Source organism: Dromaius novaehollandiae, chromosome 15, assembly GCF_036370855.1.
Source record: "Dromaius novaehollandiae isolate bDroNov1 chromosome 15, bDroNov1.hap1, whole genome shotgun sequence".
NCBI classification, from domain to species: domain Eukaryota; kingdom Metazoa; phylum Chordata; class Aves; order Casuariiformes; family Dromaiidae; genus Dromaius; species Dromaius novaehollandiae.
Genome location: NC_088112.1, coordinates 23,405,749 through 23,424,653, shown reverse-complemented (window position 1 = coordinate 23,424,653; position 18,905 = coordinate 23,405,749). Strand labels below are relative to the sequence as shown.

The following is an 18,905-nucleotide window of genomic DNA, read 5'->3' as shown; positions in this document are numbered from 1 at the left end:
TCTTGTAGTAATTGGACTAATAAAGAATTTTTTATTCACATCTTCAATTTACAGTCTGGCAGTGTAACCGATGTATTTACTGTCAAAGCTACAACAGAATTTGCAACATACTTGGCTAAAATTAGAAGAGGAAAAAAAGCATGTAATATTAAATCAGACTTCAACCAACAGACTAATTTGTTTTGTCTATTTGAAAGACCAAGAAAAACTATAAATAACCCATCATTTCCCACATCTAACAATAAATTAGGCTATCCATTTCCATCAACCTCTGTAAAACAACCTTTATTTCAGCAGGCAGCTCCAGAGAAAACGGGTCCTGATCAATGTACAGGCACAACTGAGAAATTGCTCAACAAACAGAAAGTAGGCGGTCTTAGAAGTCCAACTGGCTTCAGTGCATTAAGGAGAAGACGACACTCAGTGGGCCACAGAAAATTTTCATTAAGATAATTATGAATTAAGCATGGTGACATCATGCTAATCAATTATACTCCTTTTATTATCAGTCTGTGACCTCTTGGCCAATTCACACACTGGGTCCTCTGATTCAACTCACTTTTGCAATAAAAGAAGTGACTATGAAGGACGTTTTCATCATACAGAGAATACAGTGACTTTATGATCAGAAGAGACAGGAAAAAAAAACAGCCTGCAAACTACATGAAAAATTAATTTCCAGAGTATTCTTTCTTAATTTCTCTTTTAAGAGAGTCCAAGTTGCCATTCCAGATACTGTAATGAGCACAAGCTGAACCATTACCGCCTTTCTGGAAAAGCTTAACTAGTTATGGGGCAGAATGATTCCAAAACAAGTGCTTAAATTTCTGTACTGTTAGATCTAAACGCCACGGAAAAGACACAAAGCCAAATTACATTCTAGTGTAACTCCGGCAAAGTTGTCATAGCATCTGTAGGATAAATGCAAGGGGGAAATAAAAATAGGCTGAAATGAAGAGGAAAATCTTGGACTGAGTACAACCCTAAAAGACCAGAAATAGGATTGATTTTCTCAATACTTTTAAATCATGATTTGGGCACAGAAAGTAAAAGTATATGAATGAAATTTTGTGATGATACTAAGTTGGGAGGCATTGTCAACACAGAGACAAATTGAAGTACTGCTAAGAAACAATGAGATGACCTTGAAGATAGGAACTTAAGGGCAAGGTAGCATACAGAGAATAAATAGTAAGTATTTCTATTATAAGCTAAGAACTGATCAACTAGGAACATGGGAAAAAGACTGGTGTTTCTTGATCTCAGAATAATTACAAAGTTTCAGTGTTACTGGACTTGTCTACCTACCTTGCATTCAAGCTAAACAACTACCACAGCCAGTCTAAAACTCAGACTAGCTACACTTTAATTAAATTAAGTAGGCAAAATTCAAAATACATGAAAGAGTTGGAAATGAATGAGATTTTCAGCTGCTGCTAATTTGGGAAGGACCCTCCAAAAGTCTGCTGACTATACTAACCTTTCCTCAGTAGTCTCCAAAATGGCTTTTTCTTCTGGTTTTCTCTCACTCTGCAGCCTCAAAAAACATTAGCCTCTGTGCCTCAGTGTAGTATGTATCTGTTAAAAAAAGATATTTACCTATCTTAGTAAAGAGACACAAAATTTATTTTCAGATAGTATGTGAAAAACAGGTGTAAACAATATTTGAGAATTAAAAGAAAGATAAACAAGGCAAAACTCTGTTCCCTGTAGGAAAAAAAGTGAGAGAAGGATGGCTCTAAGATAAACAACCCCACAGCTCCACAAGGGGGGGGCGGGGCGCACTACAACCCCTGCACTGAGCTTACGGTCTCCCCCACAGCATCGCATTTCGCTGTACCCCTCACACAGAGGAGCGGCTTCCAGCGAGGGCCCCAGCCCCAGACGGCCGGGCCGGAAAGCAGAGCCGCAGGCGCCCAGCAGGGCCGCTCCCTCAGGCAGGGCCCCGGGGCCGCTCCCACCGCCCAGGCCGCAAGCTGCGCCCGGCCGGGACCACCTCAGCCTCCCCCGGCGCCGCAGCAAGGCCCAGGGAGCACCGAGAGCCCCCGGGCTGCGCCGCGGGACGGGGCGCAGCAGCTCCAGCAACGGCGGGCGGCCCCCGGCCCCCGCGCACCGAGACCAAGACAAGATTGGACCGGACTGGACTGGACTGGACTGGACCGGACCGGACCGAGCCCGCTGCGCTGCCCCGCGCTGCGCAGCCAGAGCGCGCCCTCGCGCCAAGCAGCCAATCAGGCACGCCGACTTCAGCTCTCCCGCTTTGATTGGGAGCGAGGCTTCGCGGGGCCGCCCAATGGGGAGGCCGCGTGTACAGCGCCAGGCTGCGCTCAGTGTGCGGGGCTGCCATTGGGCGGCGGCGCGCGGCAGGATGGCGGCGGCGGCGGCGGCGCTGAGCGGCGGCGACTTCTCCGACCTGCGGGAGATCAAGAAGCAGCTGCTGAGCGTGGCGGAGCGGAGCCGCGAGCGCGGGCTGCAGCACAGCGGGAAGTGGTGAGCGCGGCGGGCGGGGCGGCGGGTGGCCGGCCGGCAGGCCCTGCGCTGACGGCGGCTCTCTCCTTGCAGGGCCTCCGAGCTGGCCTTCGCCCTGGACCCGCTGCCGCTGAGCGAGCTGCCGCCGCCGCCCGCGCTCACGGAGGTACGGCCCGGCCCGGCCCGGCCCCCCGCGGGTCGTCGTTCGCTCGGGGAGGAGCTGCCGCCCCCGCCGGCGGCTGGGACCGCTGGCCGTTTCTCAGACCTGCCTAAAGCTAGGCAAAGCGTGCGAGCGATCTTTTTAACAGCTGCCGCGAAGGAGGCAGTTCGAAGTGCAGGTTCTTTCGTAACGGTCTTAAATCCTTTCCGTTATATACCCTTTCTAATAAGGTGGACAGAACTGAGCACGTTTTTCCCAGGTGACCACACTCTGTTTTGCATATTGCTGTGGTACCCTAAGTGAGATATTCTGCAAGCCAAACTTCTGAAGTTATGCTGCTTAATTTTTATTTGCTCATCTTTAATAGAGATTAAAAATCATTTTAATCCAAATTAGATCATACTATTAAACTTTGATTCTTAAAACACATGAAAAATCAGTTTTATCTCCATGCACATATCCAGAGAGAGACTGTAGGACTTTCGGGCATGCTCCTGCTTTGTTATATCACTGTAATGTAACGTGTTATAAATGCATCGCAAGGTGTGGTTATGAAGATGTTTATGCCTATAAATTAGCAGGTTAATGTTGTTTGCTGTGGAATTCTTGATTACACTTCTTATTTGTGGTCATTCAGGCTCACTGAACAGCTAATTCATGCCTTCTGGTGGCTTGCCACAGTCTGTTTTCTGGAGTGACACAGTTTACCTGAAGTGTTTTTGGCCAGTCTGTACTTTTTATTTGAGAACTAGGCATTTGATCACATGAGGGAATGGAGAGACTATCAAATGGTACTCAAACTGTCTTTGAGTGTGAATAAGCTATATTTTTACCTTTCTAAATGGTCTCTTTGATATATTTCTGACTAGATGATTTACCTAAAGCATGCCAGATTCTGAGGTCTTGAACTCCTCTTTGTCTCTGCAGGAGGATGCTCGTGATTTGGATGCCTATACATTAGCCAAGTCTTACTTCGATCTAAAGGAATATGACAGGGCTGCATATTTTCTGCGGGGCTGCAAGAGTCAGAAGGCTTACTTCTTGTATATGTACTCTAGATACCTGGTAAGACAGATGGAAAAATTCCCTTTACCGCAGAATTCATCTGCTTCCCTCCCCTCCCTCATCTAGAACCTGGCATACCTTAGTCTTCTATCCTGTTCCAAATTACAGTATAGAAAGCCAAATTATACAGCGGGAGGTTTGTGGGGTTTTTTCAGTTTTCTAACTGAGCCAAGTAGAATGGTCTGTGGTGCTCTTGAAAACTCAGTTTAAATGCTGCTACCAGAATTGCAGGAAGCCTAAGGAATATGCTACTGTAAAGTAAGCTTGTTTTTCTTCTGTTTTCCACAGTCAGGAGAAAAGAAGAAGGATGATGAAACAGTGGATAGTTTGGGTAAGGCTCTGGTGTCAAGGAACATAAGACAATATAACGAAGCTTCCGGTAATGCCTCTTCATGTAAATTATTTCAGTTTTATGGCTTGCACCTTGATTTTTGGATAGTGAACTGTAACATAGTTTGCTTTCACTCTTAATTCATTGGCTTGACACAGGTTACAGATTTTCATCTTGTAGTTCTTTTGTTAAATCAGGTGATTAGACTTAAAGTTTTTCTTTTAAAAAGAGAAAAATAATCAGAAGATAGTAAGCTTTCAGGCCATGCCAGTGATGGACTCTAAACGAACCCCTGACTTCACAATTACTGTGATAAGAATCTTGGTTGAAAGCTAGCTATTTGACTTTCTCTCCATGCAGGACCTCTGGAAAAAGGGCAGGTAAAAAATGAAGCTTTACGAGAATTAAGAGTAGAGCTTAGTAAGAAACACAAAGCACGAGAACTGGATGGATTTGGCCTTTATTTGTAAGTCTGCATATATTTCTAATGTATTCATGTATACTTATATGAGTACACAGAACATATGCCTCTGATAACTTGTAAACTTTTCTACTTGGTAACTCTTTCTACAGGTATGGTGTTGTGCTGCGGAAGCTGGACCTGGTGAAAGAAGCCATAGATATATTTGTTGAAGCTGCTCATGTCTTACCTTTGCACTGGGGAGCCTGGCTGGAACTTTGCAACTTGATCACAGATAAAGAGATGGTAAAAACTGGGAAATACCAAGATGTGGTAATAAATTCCAGAGTCTAACCTGATTCAGTAACTGATGGACTAGTTGTTGTAAGACTGTCACCCACTGCTTTATTCTCCTGTGAGACTCAGGCAAGGCAACCCAAGACTGTAAATTATGTTGTTGAAGTGTCTTTTTCTGCAATTGCTTGCCCTGGTGTGGTCTGAGAATCTTTATTACAGCCAGGGCTAACTTCCCCTCATTCATCCATCTAATGATTTAAGAAATGGCTAATTCACACATTCTGAAATAGTTGTCAGCTGGCTTATTGCCATGTAAGGAAGATCCTCCTTAGATTTTTTTTCTTTTAAGTATCTGATTCTGGTTTCACAGTTGCTAAGCACTTTTGCTGGTAGTCTGAAAGTGTATATAAAATCACTATGGGTAACATTTTTGAATGACCGAAAGTTTGTGCTCTTCTTGTCGCGATTGTGCCAATTATATGGAATGATACAAATCCTTTGGTAAGCAGCCATTCAACCAAATAAGCCTTTAACAAGGCTGTTCCTACATTACTAGCAAGTGCAGTATAGTAGGCTTGAATCTGTAGTGAGAAACAGTTGTATCTGGAGACCCGATATTCACACTGTACATGATTTGGGGAGGTTACTTTGAACCAGCTGTAATCTGTTTTTGTGGCTTAGACACCTGTTAGTAATGGGAGTGCATCTCTGAGTTTAGTTTCATCCTGAGAGAATGTAGTTGACATCCCCTCAGACAGCTCCATGATGTGAAACAAAGTGATAGTGGGGATGATTGAGAAATTGACTTCAGAAGTGCAGTTCTTATCCAAACTAAAAAAAATATGCATAGGTGTGCCCTTTGTCAAATACAAAGCCACACATATGAAATGAAGGAGTGTATCAAATAACTGAACTTAGAAAAAGACAAAAATTTCTATTTCTGTATGCATGGGATTTATGCATCCACTCCTGGAATTCTCACTCAATTCTGGCTGGTAGAATACTTTAAAAAGTTGAGGTGGCACAGAAGAGAGCCTTACGGATTTGTGGAAAAAGGGGAATGTATTTCTGGTGAGATTATTTACAGCTGTGTTCATTTGGCTCATCAAAAATGGTGATTTGATTTTTTTGATGCCCAAATATGGGAGAAAAATACCATTTTCCGAAGGGCATTTGAATTTAGTGGAGAAGTAAGGCCAGTAACTGAAGCAGAAGCCATCTGCTCTCAGGTTTGAAATAAGACAATCATTGTTTCAGTTACTGTTGAAATCACAGAAGAACTGGAGTCATCTCATTTGGTCAGTCATGGGGGTACATAGGGAGTGACTAAATGTGATTCTGTGATTCGTATTGTACTGTTCTCTAGACCAGATGTCTTAATGCTCCTTTCTTGTTTCAATATTCTTAATTTATAGGCATCATTTAGTCTCTCCTGTGGAAGAACCTGATATTAATTCTTGGTCCTAATACAGCTCTTTCATAGCTGGTGTTACGGCCTAAGAAAAAAGATTACAGGAAAGTCTCCTACCTCAAGACCATCTACTAGATCATGGGAGGGAAGATAATGGATTCTTTGCCACAGGTGGCTGTTAGAATACTACTGATTGTCATCTCTTCCTCCTCTTCTTTGGTTCTTGCTAGTTGAAGTTCCTGTCCTTACCAGATACATGGATGAAAGAGTTCTTTCTTGCACACATTTATACAGAGCTGCAGCTGATAGAGGAGGCTCTGCAGAAGTATCAGAGTCTCATTGATGCAGGATTTTCCAAAAGCACTTACATCATCTCTCAGATTGCAGTTGCCTACCACAACATCCGAGGTCAGTGATACTTACTAGTAGGAGTGAGCCTCTTGATGCAAACTTAGCATTTGTAGTTCTTGTTCTCATGTCTGCTGTTCCTTGTTCAGATATTGACAAAGCTTTATCCATCTTTAACGAGCTAAGAAAACAAGACCCTTACAGAATAGAAAACATGGACACTTTCTCCAACTTGCTGTATGTTAGGGTAAGCACCTTTTGTGTTGCCTATGCTATGTTATTTGTCATGGTAGTATATATCAGAGGTATTGTACCCATTGGCAAAACAGCTGTTGTTAACTAGCCTCTCTGAAGATAGACTTCCAGCCTTTTCCTGCCCCCTACCACTCCGTGAAATAGATGCTGGGTATGCATTGCTGACCCCCTAGGTATTCTTCCATCAGAAAATGTAATGTGCTCCTTTCCTCAGCAGTTTCATTTCTCTGTTTCACTAGAGCATGAAGCCTGAGTTGAGCTACCTGGCTCACAATCTCTGTGAGATAGACAAGTATCGTGTTGAGACCTGCTGCGTAATTGGTGAGAGCCAGCTCTGTTACTTGTTCTTATGCTGTCTGCAGGCTGTGGGAGGACATCTTAATAACCCTTATGAAAAGGATCTACCAGCAAGGCTGTCAAGACCACTTTGTGAGTGTGGTCTCACACAGCCTAAAAGTGCAGGCAAAATGACAGAATACCCCTTTCCATTGTCTCTCTCTGAAAAAGGTACTGTAATACTGTCAGTGCAAAGAGGAGTTGAAAAAAGTCTTATGAAGACCCATATAGTGCATAATCCCTTTCTTTATAGTCCTGAAACTCCAAAAGAAATAGTTCTACATCAGGTCTGGGAAATTCATTTTAGAACTTGAAATAAGCTTTCAAGGCAGGGGGATGGGATCTTAATTGATTGGTGCAACTGGAAAAGGATTTGACCAGAGCACTGCTATTAGGTCTCTTGAGGTTTGAATCATACCTGCCTTTAATAGGTCTCTTTCTTTATAAAATTTTAAGTTAAAAGGTAGTAGGTAATACCTATTCCTTCTGTTTTCTATTTCTCTGCTGTTTTTTGTCATTTATTTGTTTAAATTTTATGATTTTTTTTTTTTTTTTTTTTTGCTTTAGGAAATTACTACAGCTTACGCTCCCAGCATGAAAAAGCAGCACTCTATTTCCAGAGAGCCTTGAAACTAAATCCTCGGTATCTGGGAGCCTGGACACTTATGGGACATGAGTATATGGAAATGAAGAACACATCTGCAGCTATTCAAGCTTATAGGTATCCCTCATGCACCGCACAAAATAGCGTTGAGGTCCGCATACACAGGGATTGGAGTAATAGCTTCTGTATTTCCTTGTTAGTCTTGCTGAATTTTGTTTTGATCCTGACTGCTTCCTGATTAGTGCATTTCCTTTTCTTTGACAGACATGCAATAGAGGTGAACAAAAGGGACTACAGAGCCTGGTATGGCTTGGGGCAAACCTATGAAATCCTCAAAATGCCGTTTTACTGTCTCTATTACTACCGACGGGCCCACCAGCTCAGGTAGAGTTGAGAACATGGCCGCGTTTCTTGATGTTCATTCTGAACTGCTTGCTGCCTGCTAAGGAAGTTAAATGCAGGAAATAAGTTGGGGGAAAGGGGCAAAAGCATCAACCCCATGATTTGTGCAGTCTCACTATGCTGATTCCTTTCAGTTGTATTTGTTAACCCTTAGCAAAGGCTTTGTCAGTTAAATACCAACGGGTGCTGGTCAGGAGTCTAAGTGACATTTCATATAAGAGAGAGGATGAAGGACTTGGCCAGATACAGTCTCAGCTGGCTGTTCATTAAGCTACATTTAGGAATTGCTTTTTTACAGACCCAATGACTCCCGTATGCTGGTTGCTCTAGGAGAATGCTATGAGAAACTCAACCAGTTGGTGGAAGCTAAAAAGGTAAGTGAGCCCTAAAATATGGAGTAAGACAGGCTCTGTGTTAGAATGTCTTCCAGGAGGCTAGGTGGAGTTGCAGTAAAATTGTGTGGCTAGCGGTACCAGAACTCTCCCATAGAGAGGGACAGAGATAAGCACTCGTAGTAGCTGCTGATATTTATTGCAGTCCTGAAACTAGCCTCAGAATGCAAGGAAGTGCATACAGAATGTTGTCAGGGGCTTACTTAAGCTGCTTCTGTTGCAATTATGATGGGGAAGTTCTGCTTCAAAGTAACTGGGGCAGCTGACAGAGTTGTCTACAAGTTATATATGCCCCTTTCCTGGAGAGCTGTATAGTTTTCTGTTTCTAATTTGCTCGCATGAGAGTTGTGAGCTGGAGTCAGTTTTGTTCTATGCTTGACTGACTTCTTTTTTCCTTGGCAGTGCTATTGGAGAGCCTATGCTGTTGGAGATGTGGAGAAAATGGCATTGGTGAAACTGGCAAAGTGAGTATGTAGTAGCATTGAATCGTCAAGATTGTATTAAGTGGAATTAAAGCACTCTGATACCTATTGATGAAATAATAAATGGAAAACAAGTGGAATTGCTTTTAGGCAGTGTTACTTTAGGAGCCATGTAGTAAGTGGTATTCTTAGAAGGCCTACAGTAACCACAAATCCTAGTGTCTAGCCTTAGCTTTAGGTTTCCCTCAGGACAATTAGAGGGAGTCATAGGACAGTGTAGACTGGAAGGGACCTCTGAAACCTGGAATGATTTGGGTGGACAGGGCCAGCACTTGCGTGAGTTATAGTGGAGCTTAAAGAAGTACATGATGGTCAATATTATATGAAATGGTAGACTGAATTTGTGCAATGTATGGATGCAACACGGGAGAAGGGTCTAACTTGCAATAAATGTGAACACTGTGATTTTAGCACCAAATCTGGTGAGGAAGAAGTAATATAAAGAAAGAGAAAGAGAAGGAAACGGGCAGGTGAAAGGTGAAGCTGCTGTACAAAGATTTTGGAGTATAAGAGGGGAAGAAGGAGCACTGGAGGAAATAGCCAGTTAGAATAGGATGGAAAAGGTCTGTTTAAAAAAAATTAAAATGCAATGGAATAGGTAAAGGTCCCTGTTTTGACTGTATCTGTAGCTGCTTCTAGCAGCTAGCATCTGACTGGCCTCACGCTGGTAATCCCTTCCATGAAGGGCAGGACATGGTACGTGTCTTGCAAATTCTAAAGGAAAAGGCCTGACTAGTTCAGGTCAGATTTAATAGGTACCTTCTCATAGACCAAGAAGGTCTAGGAATTCCTGCTCTGGGGGACTTCCACAATGTACTTTTATTTCGATGGCCCATTTTTTCTCCTTTTCTAGGCTGCACGAACAGCTGAATGAATCTGAACAGGCTGCTCAGTGCTATATCAAATACATCCAGGATATCTATTCCTGTGGGGTAAGACTGTATCTTGGGAATAAGAGGGAGAAATAAACATGATGTAGAACTACCTTGGAAGGCACTCAAAGATGGTATTTTCCCCTGACCTTGTAGGAAATAGTGGAGCACCTGGAGGTCAGTACTGCCTTCCGTTACCTGGCCCAATACTACTTCAAGTGTAAGCTCTGGGATGAAGCCTCAGCCTGTGCTCAGAAATGCTGTGCATTCAATGATGTGAGTAGTCACACAATCCCCAGTGCTTCCTACGTAGGGGATCTTTGGCATTGATCTTGGCTCCTCTCAGAGTAGGAGGAATCTTTTATTGAAGGAATGAGAGCTGTTTGCCATGCAGGTGAAGGATCATATCTTGAATGTTGTTGCGTACCTGATTTCTGCTGCTGTTTGTGATTGACTAAAGTTGGGGAATACAGTGTAGGTAGTAAAATTGAACCGTATCATACTGGATTCATGTTCGCTAAGTAAAAGAATTTGAGACTCTTAGTGGAAGTCTCAAGATTGCAGAAAATCTTGGGGGTGAAGAAGGGCCTAATGGTCACAAGGCACCCTGTGTAGTACTGGTATTTACATGACCTCGTGTTTCTGATCTTGTTTGTATGTAGACAGTGCAGAGGATATAGTAGTACTTGTTTTCTGTATGTGACTTAATATCATGAGATTTTCTGAAGCTGTAAGTGAACAGCTTGGATTTTTAACTTCAGCCTAGAAGTAGACTCTGTAGCCATGAGTGCAGGGTGTTTGGCTTATTCTTAACAAAGCTGTCCGGAACTTGAAAGAGAAGAACCAGAATTTGGTTTATTCAAAATTTCTCCAGTCTACTTTTTGATGGAATATTTGGACACTGTTGGTGGTTGATAGTACCATTTTGGCCTGAAATATTGAAGTAACATGGGAATGAGGTGAGTAAAAGAAGTAAGGACTATTTAAAAAAAGCTTGACATACCTTACCATTCTTGTTAAATAGCAGAAAACAAAAAACAGTACTTCTCATATCTTGCAGTCTTACAGAATGCCAAACTACTGTGAATTACATTGCTTACATATGGAATTTGACTCAGAAATCACCCATTCGTAGGGATTTAGGCTTGTACTTCAGCTCATGCAACACAGTGTGTTTGTTTGTTTTGTATATATATATTTTTTATAAATTGTTTTCAGACTAGAGAAGAAGGGAAGGCCCTGCTGCGGCAGATCTTACAACTTCGCAACCAAGGAGAAACCTCGTCCGCAGAAATTGCTGCTCCCTTTTTCCTCCCTGCATCACTGTCAGCCAACAACACTCCCACACGTCGTGTGTCTCCCCTCAATCTGTCTTCTGTTACACCATGAACAATGCTGATACCTCTAAACTAACCTGTGCACTGAATGTGACATTGCAGATGGGGCTTGTTCCTGTTACTGCAACTGATTTCTTTCCAGTGAAATTTTTTCATTCAGTGCTGCCTTCACTTGGAAGGTAGGAATTATTAGAGCCTGCAGCTGAAGACAGGTGTGCCCAGACAGGCAAAGGTGCAGCCTACATGAAAGTGCCTATGCTGAGACATCAGAATCTGCTGTACTTCTCATCAGTCATTCCAGTCAGAGGGCAGACTTATTTCAATACACGATTACTCATAACTGAGAGTGGGTGAAGAGCTTGTCTGCTTGAGTTAAAACATATTTGAAGTTTGCTGATTCTACCCTGTTGCCTCTGGCTTTACTGAACTTCTCTGGAGGACCTCTTAGCGGTATTATTGCTGCCCACATCAGAAACTGCTACCTGCCTTGGCTGCTTATGGACTTTTAGCTATGTTCGACTACATGGAAGATGTTCCACTAAAACAGTATGGGGCACTTAGATCTGCCCTGTGCTGTGTGAGGGAGGAAACAGAATTTAGAGCTGGAAAGTGTCAGAGGAATTTCAAGTAGCCACAGATGACAGCTGATTGTTGTTCAATCTGTGGTTCTGACAGATATTTTGACTTCGGGTAGAAAAGCAGCCAGTAGGATAGTACAATTAAAAAAAAAAAAAAAAAAAAAAAAAAAAGATTAAGTTACTGTCCTTGGGCTTCTTCATAGTGAAACCTTCATGTGTACTGTAGCAAATGAAATTGGATGAACTGGGATGGATGGTTTTTCTTAGATCTGGTGGACTGTAGGATGCAGGGGATTCCTCCCCTCTGAGTCTGCTGGGTGCAAGATGTTCTCACGTCTGGCCAATACTGAGGCTGAGTGTGAGTCCCAGAGATGCATATGTGCACCCATGCACTGCAGACATGGCAATAAACAGACAGATTAACACAGACAAGAGGACAGTGCCTTTACAGGCACTCGGATAAAACATGAACTGCAGAAGTAGCCTGATCTTGTTCCCGCTTGCTGACTAATCGGGCTTAAAGTTTGCTAATGGAACATGGATATGCTCTCAGTGACTTAGTTCTCATGCATGCTTATGTTCACAGGTCTCTCCAGTCTCTCACTGAGACCTTAAGCCTTTCCAGTGTCCATGTCTGGATTTTAAGCATTCAGAAAAAGAAATGCATTCAAGGTAGGGAGCACACTCACACAGGAAATAGCAGTAGAGTTTAATAGAGGTGTAGAACACGCTATGGTGATTAAGCACAATGCTCGGCCAGGCAGAGGCTACTGACCAGCAGTCTGCTTACTCACAATTGTCTGCTCTTATTCTCCCTGCCACTTCCATTTTCTCATGCTTCTTTCTCCCTGATGCACCTGCAGCACTTTCTTGATCTTTGATCTTTCCCCTAAACATTCTATGATAGATTTTACATGGTCCCACAATCCCCTTAGAGCAGATTTGCTCTTTCCTTTAAGACCCTTTCTAATAAGCCTTACTGGTTATGGAGTTTCTGCTTAAGTCTCTTCAAAGTTACACTGGAGTCCTCTCTTTAATGGCCCATGGACCTATGTCTTAAGGGTTCTGGTATCAGGTACTGTCTCAGTTACCTGCTGTTATCTATCTGTGTGCTTAATTTACCACCTTATCTTTTATATTGAACAGCGGGTAACCAGATATCCTTACGCATGTATGTAGTCTGTTCACAGTTTCACTAAGGTAATGAAGAATAGAGGTCAACAGCTTTGCTGACTTTGATTTGAATTATCTTGCTCATTGACGGGTAGGGCCCTTCAAACAAAGACAGCATCATGTTTGGGCTTTACTTGCCTGGGAGAAATACGATTTTGTTTGAGCAGTGACTTGTGAAAAAACACCAACAGTTTGGGATAGTATCAGTTGATTTATGACCTGCAGTCTGACTTCAACCAAATTCTCTCAGTTCTATTCAGTTTCATCTTGTAAGCTGGATACAACTTGGAGCTGTTTCTAAAGTACTTGATTTCTATAAATGTTTGGTAATGAGCAGTTATGAATAATCTGCAGATGTTTCTTTCTAAACAAATTCCAGTTTTCTCAGGCATATCTAATAGCTGAATCTCCCATTTAGTTCTGAAATTTAAGATTTCCTCAGGAGGAAATGTTCCAAATTTCAACTGGACATCTTTTAAAGAGGATTATCCAAACTGTGGTGTTTGTAAAGGTCCTGCATTAAATTTGGTATTGGGATATTACTGTGGGAGGTTGTCTATAAGAACTCTGTTCGCTACATCTGAATAGCAGAACTACTTTCAGCTGATGCAATGTACCTTGTCTGCTGAGTTTTTCTAAAAGGCCTTCATTGTCAGGAAAATCACTGGAATTTGGAAGGCAACTCTTCCAAATACATCTACTTTAACTACCTATCTGAAAAGATGCTGTAGGGTTGAACAGTTATGACTAAGTTGCGTTGTCAGGATGCACTCAAGCCCAAGAAGGATTGCGAGTTCATTTCTTCTCTCTTACCCTACACAGAAGTAGAGGTTACCTACTGTTTTAAGACTGAAGATGGAATGGGTTCTTGTTTTGGAATGTGGCCTATTAGTATATTTAGAACCACAGACCAGCCTACCAGTTTTTTTGAATGTTCTAGTACATATACTAAATAAGATTGTCACATCTTGTTACAAACATCAGTGACCTATGAAAAACATCAGTAGTTTGTAATAACAATTGGTGATCAGTTCTTACGCTATCTACAGAGCAAGTTCTAATGTAAATTACACAATTAATGCAGCAAAGCAAATCTATTAGTTCTGTCTTTCCCTTCTGGTAAACTTACAAGCTTTATATTTACTGTAAATAATCCTTAAACTTATGGAAGCATTCTAATGGAGGAGGCATAGAAAAACAATGGTCAAAATCTTAGTATTTTCTAGGAACAGTTGGTCTTACTGCAGAGAACTGTTAACACTGGCCCCTTAATGCTTTGTTAGAGCTTGCATGAAAAACAAGAATTTCCAAGTTCTATTTTGTTACTATATTCATAGATCTCTTTAAAGGAGATAGTTTTTAACATGAATCTCATTTACCAATTAATGTTGTGCATCACAGAGTTAAATTTTAGAAACAATTAAGCTTTGGTTTCTAGACAGGTATAAGTATCCTCCAGTACTTACTTACACAGTTTTCCTTCTGTGTTATTTCTATTCTGATTCAGTCATAATACTTTATTATTCATTATTCACCTCTCCTAGAGTCCTTCTCTACTTGCACACTTGCTTGAAAGGACGTTGCTGAAATCAGCAATGCTATCAGTAGGTCTAGCTATTTCTCCTCAAGTTATTGTCCTTTGGAGGATCACCTTGCAGAACAATGTGCCAAAGCCATCAGTTACTGTATTTTTTTAAACACTTTTACAAATCTTTAACTGCAATTAAAGATTGCTTTAGTCTTTGTTTTAGTGCTTCTAGCTCATATGCTGTTGGACTAGCTTTTTCCACAATTGCAACTGGCCCGTGTTATTTCCTGGACAATCTGTGTGAGGTTTCACTGATATCTTCTAACTTGATCTCTTGCATTTCATTCTGTGCAGATTCGGAGCTTTCCAAATCTTCTGTTTCTGAAGTTGTGGCCCGGTTGGATAGTTGTCTCTATCTATTTCTGCCCTTTGATTTATTAGTGTATGTAGCCACTGATCAGATAATACTTTTTGCTACCATTCACCCAGTGCTTTACTGTCAGTCCACCATTGCTACAGTGTTCTTGTTTCTCAGCCAGCGATTGTCACACGAGGACACAATTCACAAGGAAGGAGCAGAACAGAGAATCAACACGGTGCAGGAGCTGGGACAAGATCTTCCTTCAGCTGTCAGGACTTTCGACTATTCTGTTCACACTCCCATATTCTCCTGTGCTCAAGTAACATAGTAACCAAAGCTTGACTGTTATTTAGGCAGTCTTTCTTATGCTTTAATATTCTTGATTGTGAGTCAGAGCCCCTTTTCTGCTGCTTTTGCATATTTATATTGCCTTTGCAGTGGCAGATACTGACCTGTTACCACTACCTGAGCATGAATTTGTCCACATTCCAAGTTATCTTTGCTCAAACCTTTAAGTTCTGAATCCACTTGTCTGCCCTCCTAATGTTTCAGTGGTACTTGGATACCTGCAACAGGTGTGTTTTGATGGAATCCTCTGTTTCTCTCCCATATAGCCAGGCAGCTGCCGAACACAACCGTTTGCTGAATCCAGAGTTAAACTATTTTTCCTGAAGACAGTAATCTCTAAAATTCTCCTGTTCAAAATTCTGTGCTTGTTGAACACAGTAAATCTCCGTAGTTACCAGTTGCACTATCTGAATATGAAATAGTTCTAAAATCTTCATTTCTTCTCAGTGTCAGGTATATGATACAAGCTGCATTGTTTAGTGATTTTGGAGGTCCCGTCCAGGGCGCAGGGTTCTTACAGTACACTGAGACTCCTGTATCTATAACCATTTTGGGGCAATGTGTACTCCCATTCTTCCCAGCTAAAGCTCTAATTGCTGGTTGCCCCCATAAATCATACACCAGCCTAGTCAGTAGCCCGTGAGGGTCTTGGAGAGTCGGGCATGTCTATAGTGCAGAATCAAACATAGATCTGTCTGAACCAGCCTTTGCTCTTTTCTCTCTTGGCAGCTCCTGTTTAGCAGTTGTTCTGCAAGGGGCACGTGCTCAATTTCAGATATTCGTCTTCTTTACTCCTCAGTTCATTCCATATTAGACTCCAATTCTTAGATTATTGCTTACCTGATCCATTTCAAATTCCTCTAAGAAAACCCTTGCCTCTTCCTTGATCTTGGGAATAGTGGCTTTCCTCAGTTACCTTGTTTATTCCAGGCAGGTGGCCTGTTGTTAGCAAAGGTGATTGCTTGGACTGTTTTACAGATTTTCTTCCTCTAAGTCTTTCCTTACCTGTCTGTACTGTATAAATCTGTCCTGCTTGAATGATTTTTACTAATTTTTTCCATCTGTTACCAAGATAGTTCCCTCAACTAAAGGGGTCAAAAATGCCATAACGTAGCCGGAATCTACCTTGTGGCCCATCCCTTATTTTAAGTACAAATGGCTGGAGTCCAGCTGTACATATCTGTTAACCGTGACTCCTGTCTTGTTACAGGACGGGATGTGACCTTGCTTTGTGGTTTTTTTTGTTTGTTTGTTTGTTTTGTTTTTTCCTGTTTGGACATTCAGTGTAGTATAGTGCATCTTACTATGATTCCTATGTATTTATTTACTTTTAATCTTTAAAAATAGTGGAGGAAAAATTCCATATTCATATGATGTATTTTTACAAGTCTTTTCGTGCTGAGCTTCATACAGTAAATGAACACTGATATTTAATAAAGAGATGCTGGGTTTTCTTTTAATCTAACTAGTAATTATGAAAACAAAAACCCATGGCATGGCAAATGCTAATACAGTGCAAAATGTTACTACCTGCCTGCATAATCTAGCAAGGGAGCGTGGAAAAGCATCACAAACATTCCTTCTTTGGAAATACTGTGTATTCCTTACTAGGGAGGGAAGAGCCCTGATTTTTTGCAGCAGGACCTCTGTGCACATCCATTAACGTGGGTCACAGTGAGGAGTGCAGTGGGCTATCTGTCCACCCACCATGACATGACCTGCCTCCTTGCCCCATCAGCCTTGCTGCTGGCAGAAGGGTCTGGGGAACGTTGAAGGTTTTCTGTTACTACACCCGTGGGCAGAGGACCGGATGACGGTATGTTTGAAGGATGCTGACAGGAGATGGTCACAAGCTGCACGTGCTGGAGCGGGTGCTGCCTAGTGCAGCCCCTCTTACAGCAGTGCTGCCGCGTGAGCGTGGCCCGCTGCAGGGGAGCATCCCCTGGGTGGGAAGGGCAGCACTGGCTCATGGGCAACAAGGGCCACGTTCCTGGCCTGTACAGGGACCGCAGCGAGCCCAGGCTGCAGCGGTGACCACAGCAGTGTGCCCGGCAGCACCGTTCTGCTGTAGGAAGGTGACGGTGACTTACTCCTTACGTGGGGAGAGAGTGCAAGAAGCACTAGTTGACATAGCATCAGTATCAGCATTATAACTAAAGCTGGAACTGCAAAGGCAAAAAGATAATGACACCTTTGTTTCAGAATTACTGTGCTTATTTACCCCTAGAAATCTAGTACAGCCACTTCCACATGTTTTAGCGATGATTTTAACCACTTCAGTGAAATGGCATTTTGGTAGCTCTTTCCCTTTTATCCATAGCTTCCTGTGCTCCACGGGAGCAGTGATTTTGGTGGGCACACCAGGAAACCTGCAGGTAAGGCAGTACCACCACAGGGCTTGGTTCTCTGCGTGTTGTGTGCAGATAGCAGAGGGATCCTTTTTCTTAGTTCCGAGTATTGCTATAAATTATTCTGTCCTGTTTATGTTCCTGAGCACCCATCAAACCAGCATTTCTACAGCAGACAGGCTCAGGCAGCAAAACTGGATCTTGATGTATTTTGCAAACACTCCTAGCTGCTACATGCAACTGTGAGTGCTTGAGTGAGGCCGTCAGTAAAATTGTTGTTGCCCTCTGCCCCCACTCGCTTTCCCTTGCGTAGCAGCGTGCCCTTGCTGCTCCCTGACACTGGTCAAGCAATAGGGAAACTTTGGATACTTCAGTCACGACAGAGAGAATACGGTTTGGTCTCTCTTATCCAGAAGCGCTCTTACTTGCAGGTAGAGATGGCCAAAGGGCAGCTGGAATAAGAACAACAAAACCACTCTGTGAGGAGAAAATATCCAAAGATTTGAAATACCGAAATCAAAGTCTTTACTGGCACGAGAGAGCTCTGATTTATCAGACTATTCTAACTTGTGGAATTATGGAAAAATATTTACATGAGTGATAAACACAAAGTTTGACCACCCATAAAATTTTCAAGTCCCATTTAAACATCATGGAAATCGGAGCAATTAAAGCATTTGATGAGGGGTTTTTTATTTCTTTTTGGCTATGTAGGGAAAAAAAAAGTTTCTCTAGACCTGTTTTTGAAAAGAGATTAAATGTGTTACCTGAGGTACTCCAAAATGTTGCAGCTAGAAGCAAATGCCTGCCCATTTGTTGGAGATCTTCAGGCCCAAACTGTTGAAGTTTGGCAAAGGGATAAGCAATTGAAACCAATCCTACAACACAAAATGTAAGGCATTCATAATACTAATAAGCATTATGTAAAGCTGTACCCTGTAATTCAATTACCAAGAACTGCTAATAGTGAATATTAAATATCCATATAAATATTTGTCCAGGCATAACAGTATTCATACAAATGAATACAGGTATTGTATGAAGCACAGCCAAGTCTGGGAGAGTCGCATGGAAATCATCCTGTCCCCAAAGAGCAAATACTAAGGAAAAGAGCAAATATTAAGGAAAGAAGAGCAAATTGAACAACTGTTCAGGACTTTAAAATATGTTCATCAACATGATTTCTGTATTTGGTCACTTCTACTAATATGTGTGGCTGAGTAAGATTTTTTTTTAGTGTAGTCATTTATTTCCTTGCTTAAAAAATTAGTTAGTTAGTTGTTTTGTCAGAATGAAATGTTTCTGCTTCCATGTGCAGTTGAAATGTTTTCAAACCATGAATGCAGCCATTTTCACCTGCTTGTATTTGCTTAATAAACTGAGGCGTTTCTTTAGTCTTTCTATGAGT

The 18,905-nt window shown here is 42.0% G+C and overlaps 1 protein-coding gene across 3 annotated transcripts; it reads left to right on the top strand.

Annotated features, from left to right (window-relative positions):
• Positions 1-2,304: 2,304 nt before the first annotated feature.
• Positions 2,305-18,891, top strand: CDC23 (cell division cycle 23). 3 transcript variants are annotated; one of them, XM_026118179.2, is made up of 16 exons: positions 2,358-2,490; positions 2,563-2,635; positions 3,557-3,694; positions 3,983-4,025; positions 4,386-4,491; positions 4,599-4,731; positions 6,364-6,541; positions 6,631-6,728; positions 6,976-7,057; positions 7,640-7,793; positions 7,941-8,060; positions 8,377-8,452; positions 8,873-8,934; positions 9,806-9,884; positions 9,981-10,100; positions 11,043-18,891. In XM_026118179.2, the coding sequence occupies exons 1-16, from the start codon at positions 2,369-2,371 to the stop codon at positions 11,211-11,213; spliced, it is 1,755 nt and encodes a 584-aa protein (XP_025973964.2). In that variant the 5' UTR covers positions 2,358-2,368; the 3' UTR covers positions 11,214-18,891. The 3 variants fall into 3 exon arrangements, with proteins under 3 accessions (XP_064377284.1, XP_025973964.2, XP_064377285.1); XM_064521214.1 differs by lacking the exon at positions 2,563-2,635 and having other exon boundaries at positions 2,305-2,490; XM_064521215.1 differs by lacking the exons at positions 2,358-2,490; positions 2,563-2,635 and adding an exon at positions 2,869-2,888.
• The last annotated feature ends 14 nt before the right edge of the window (positions 18,892-18,905 follow it).

Bases quoted from the DNA above. Each gene is read 5' to 3' on its own strand.
- CDC23 (XM_026118179.2), top strand. From the start codon at position 2,369: ATGGCGGCGGCGGCGGCGGCGCTGAGCGGCGGCGACTTCTCCGACCTG. The intron at 3,695-3,982 runs GTAAGACAGATG...TGTTTTCCACAG, and splicing joins ATATGTACTCTAGATACCTG to TCAGGAGAAAAGAAGAAGGA. The intron at 7,794-7,940 runs GTATCCCTCATG...TTTCTTTGACAG, and splicing joins GCAGCTATTCAAGCTTATAG to ACATGCAATAGAGGTGAACA.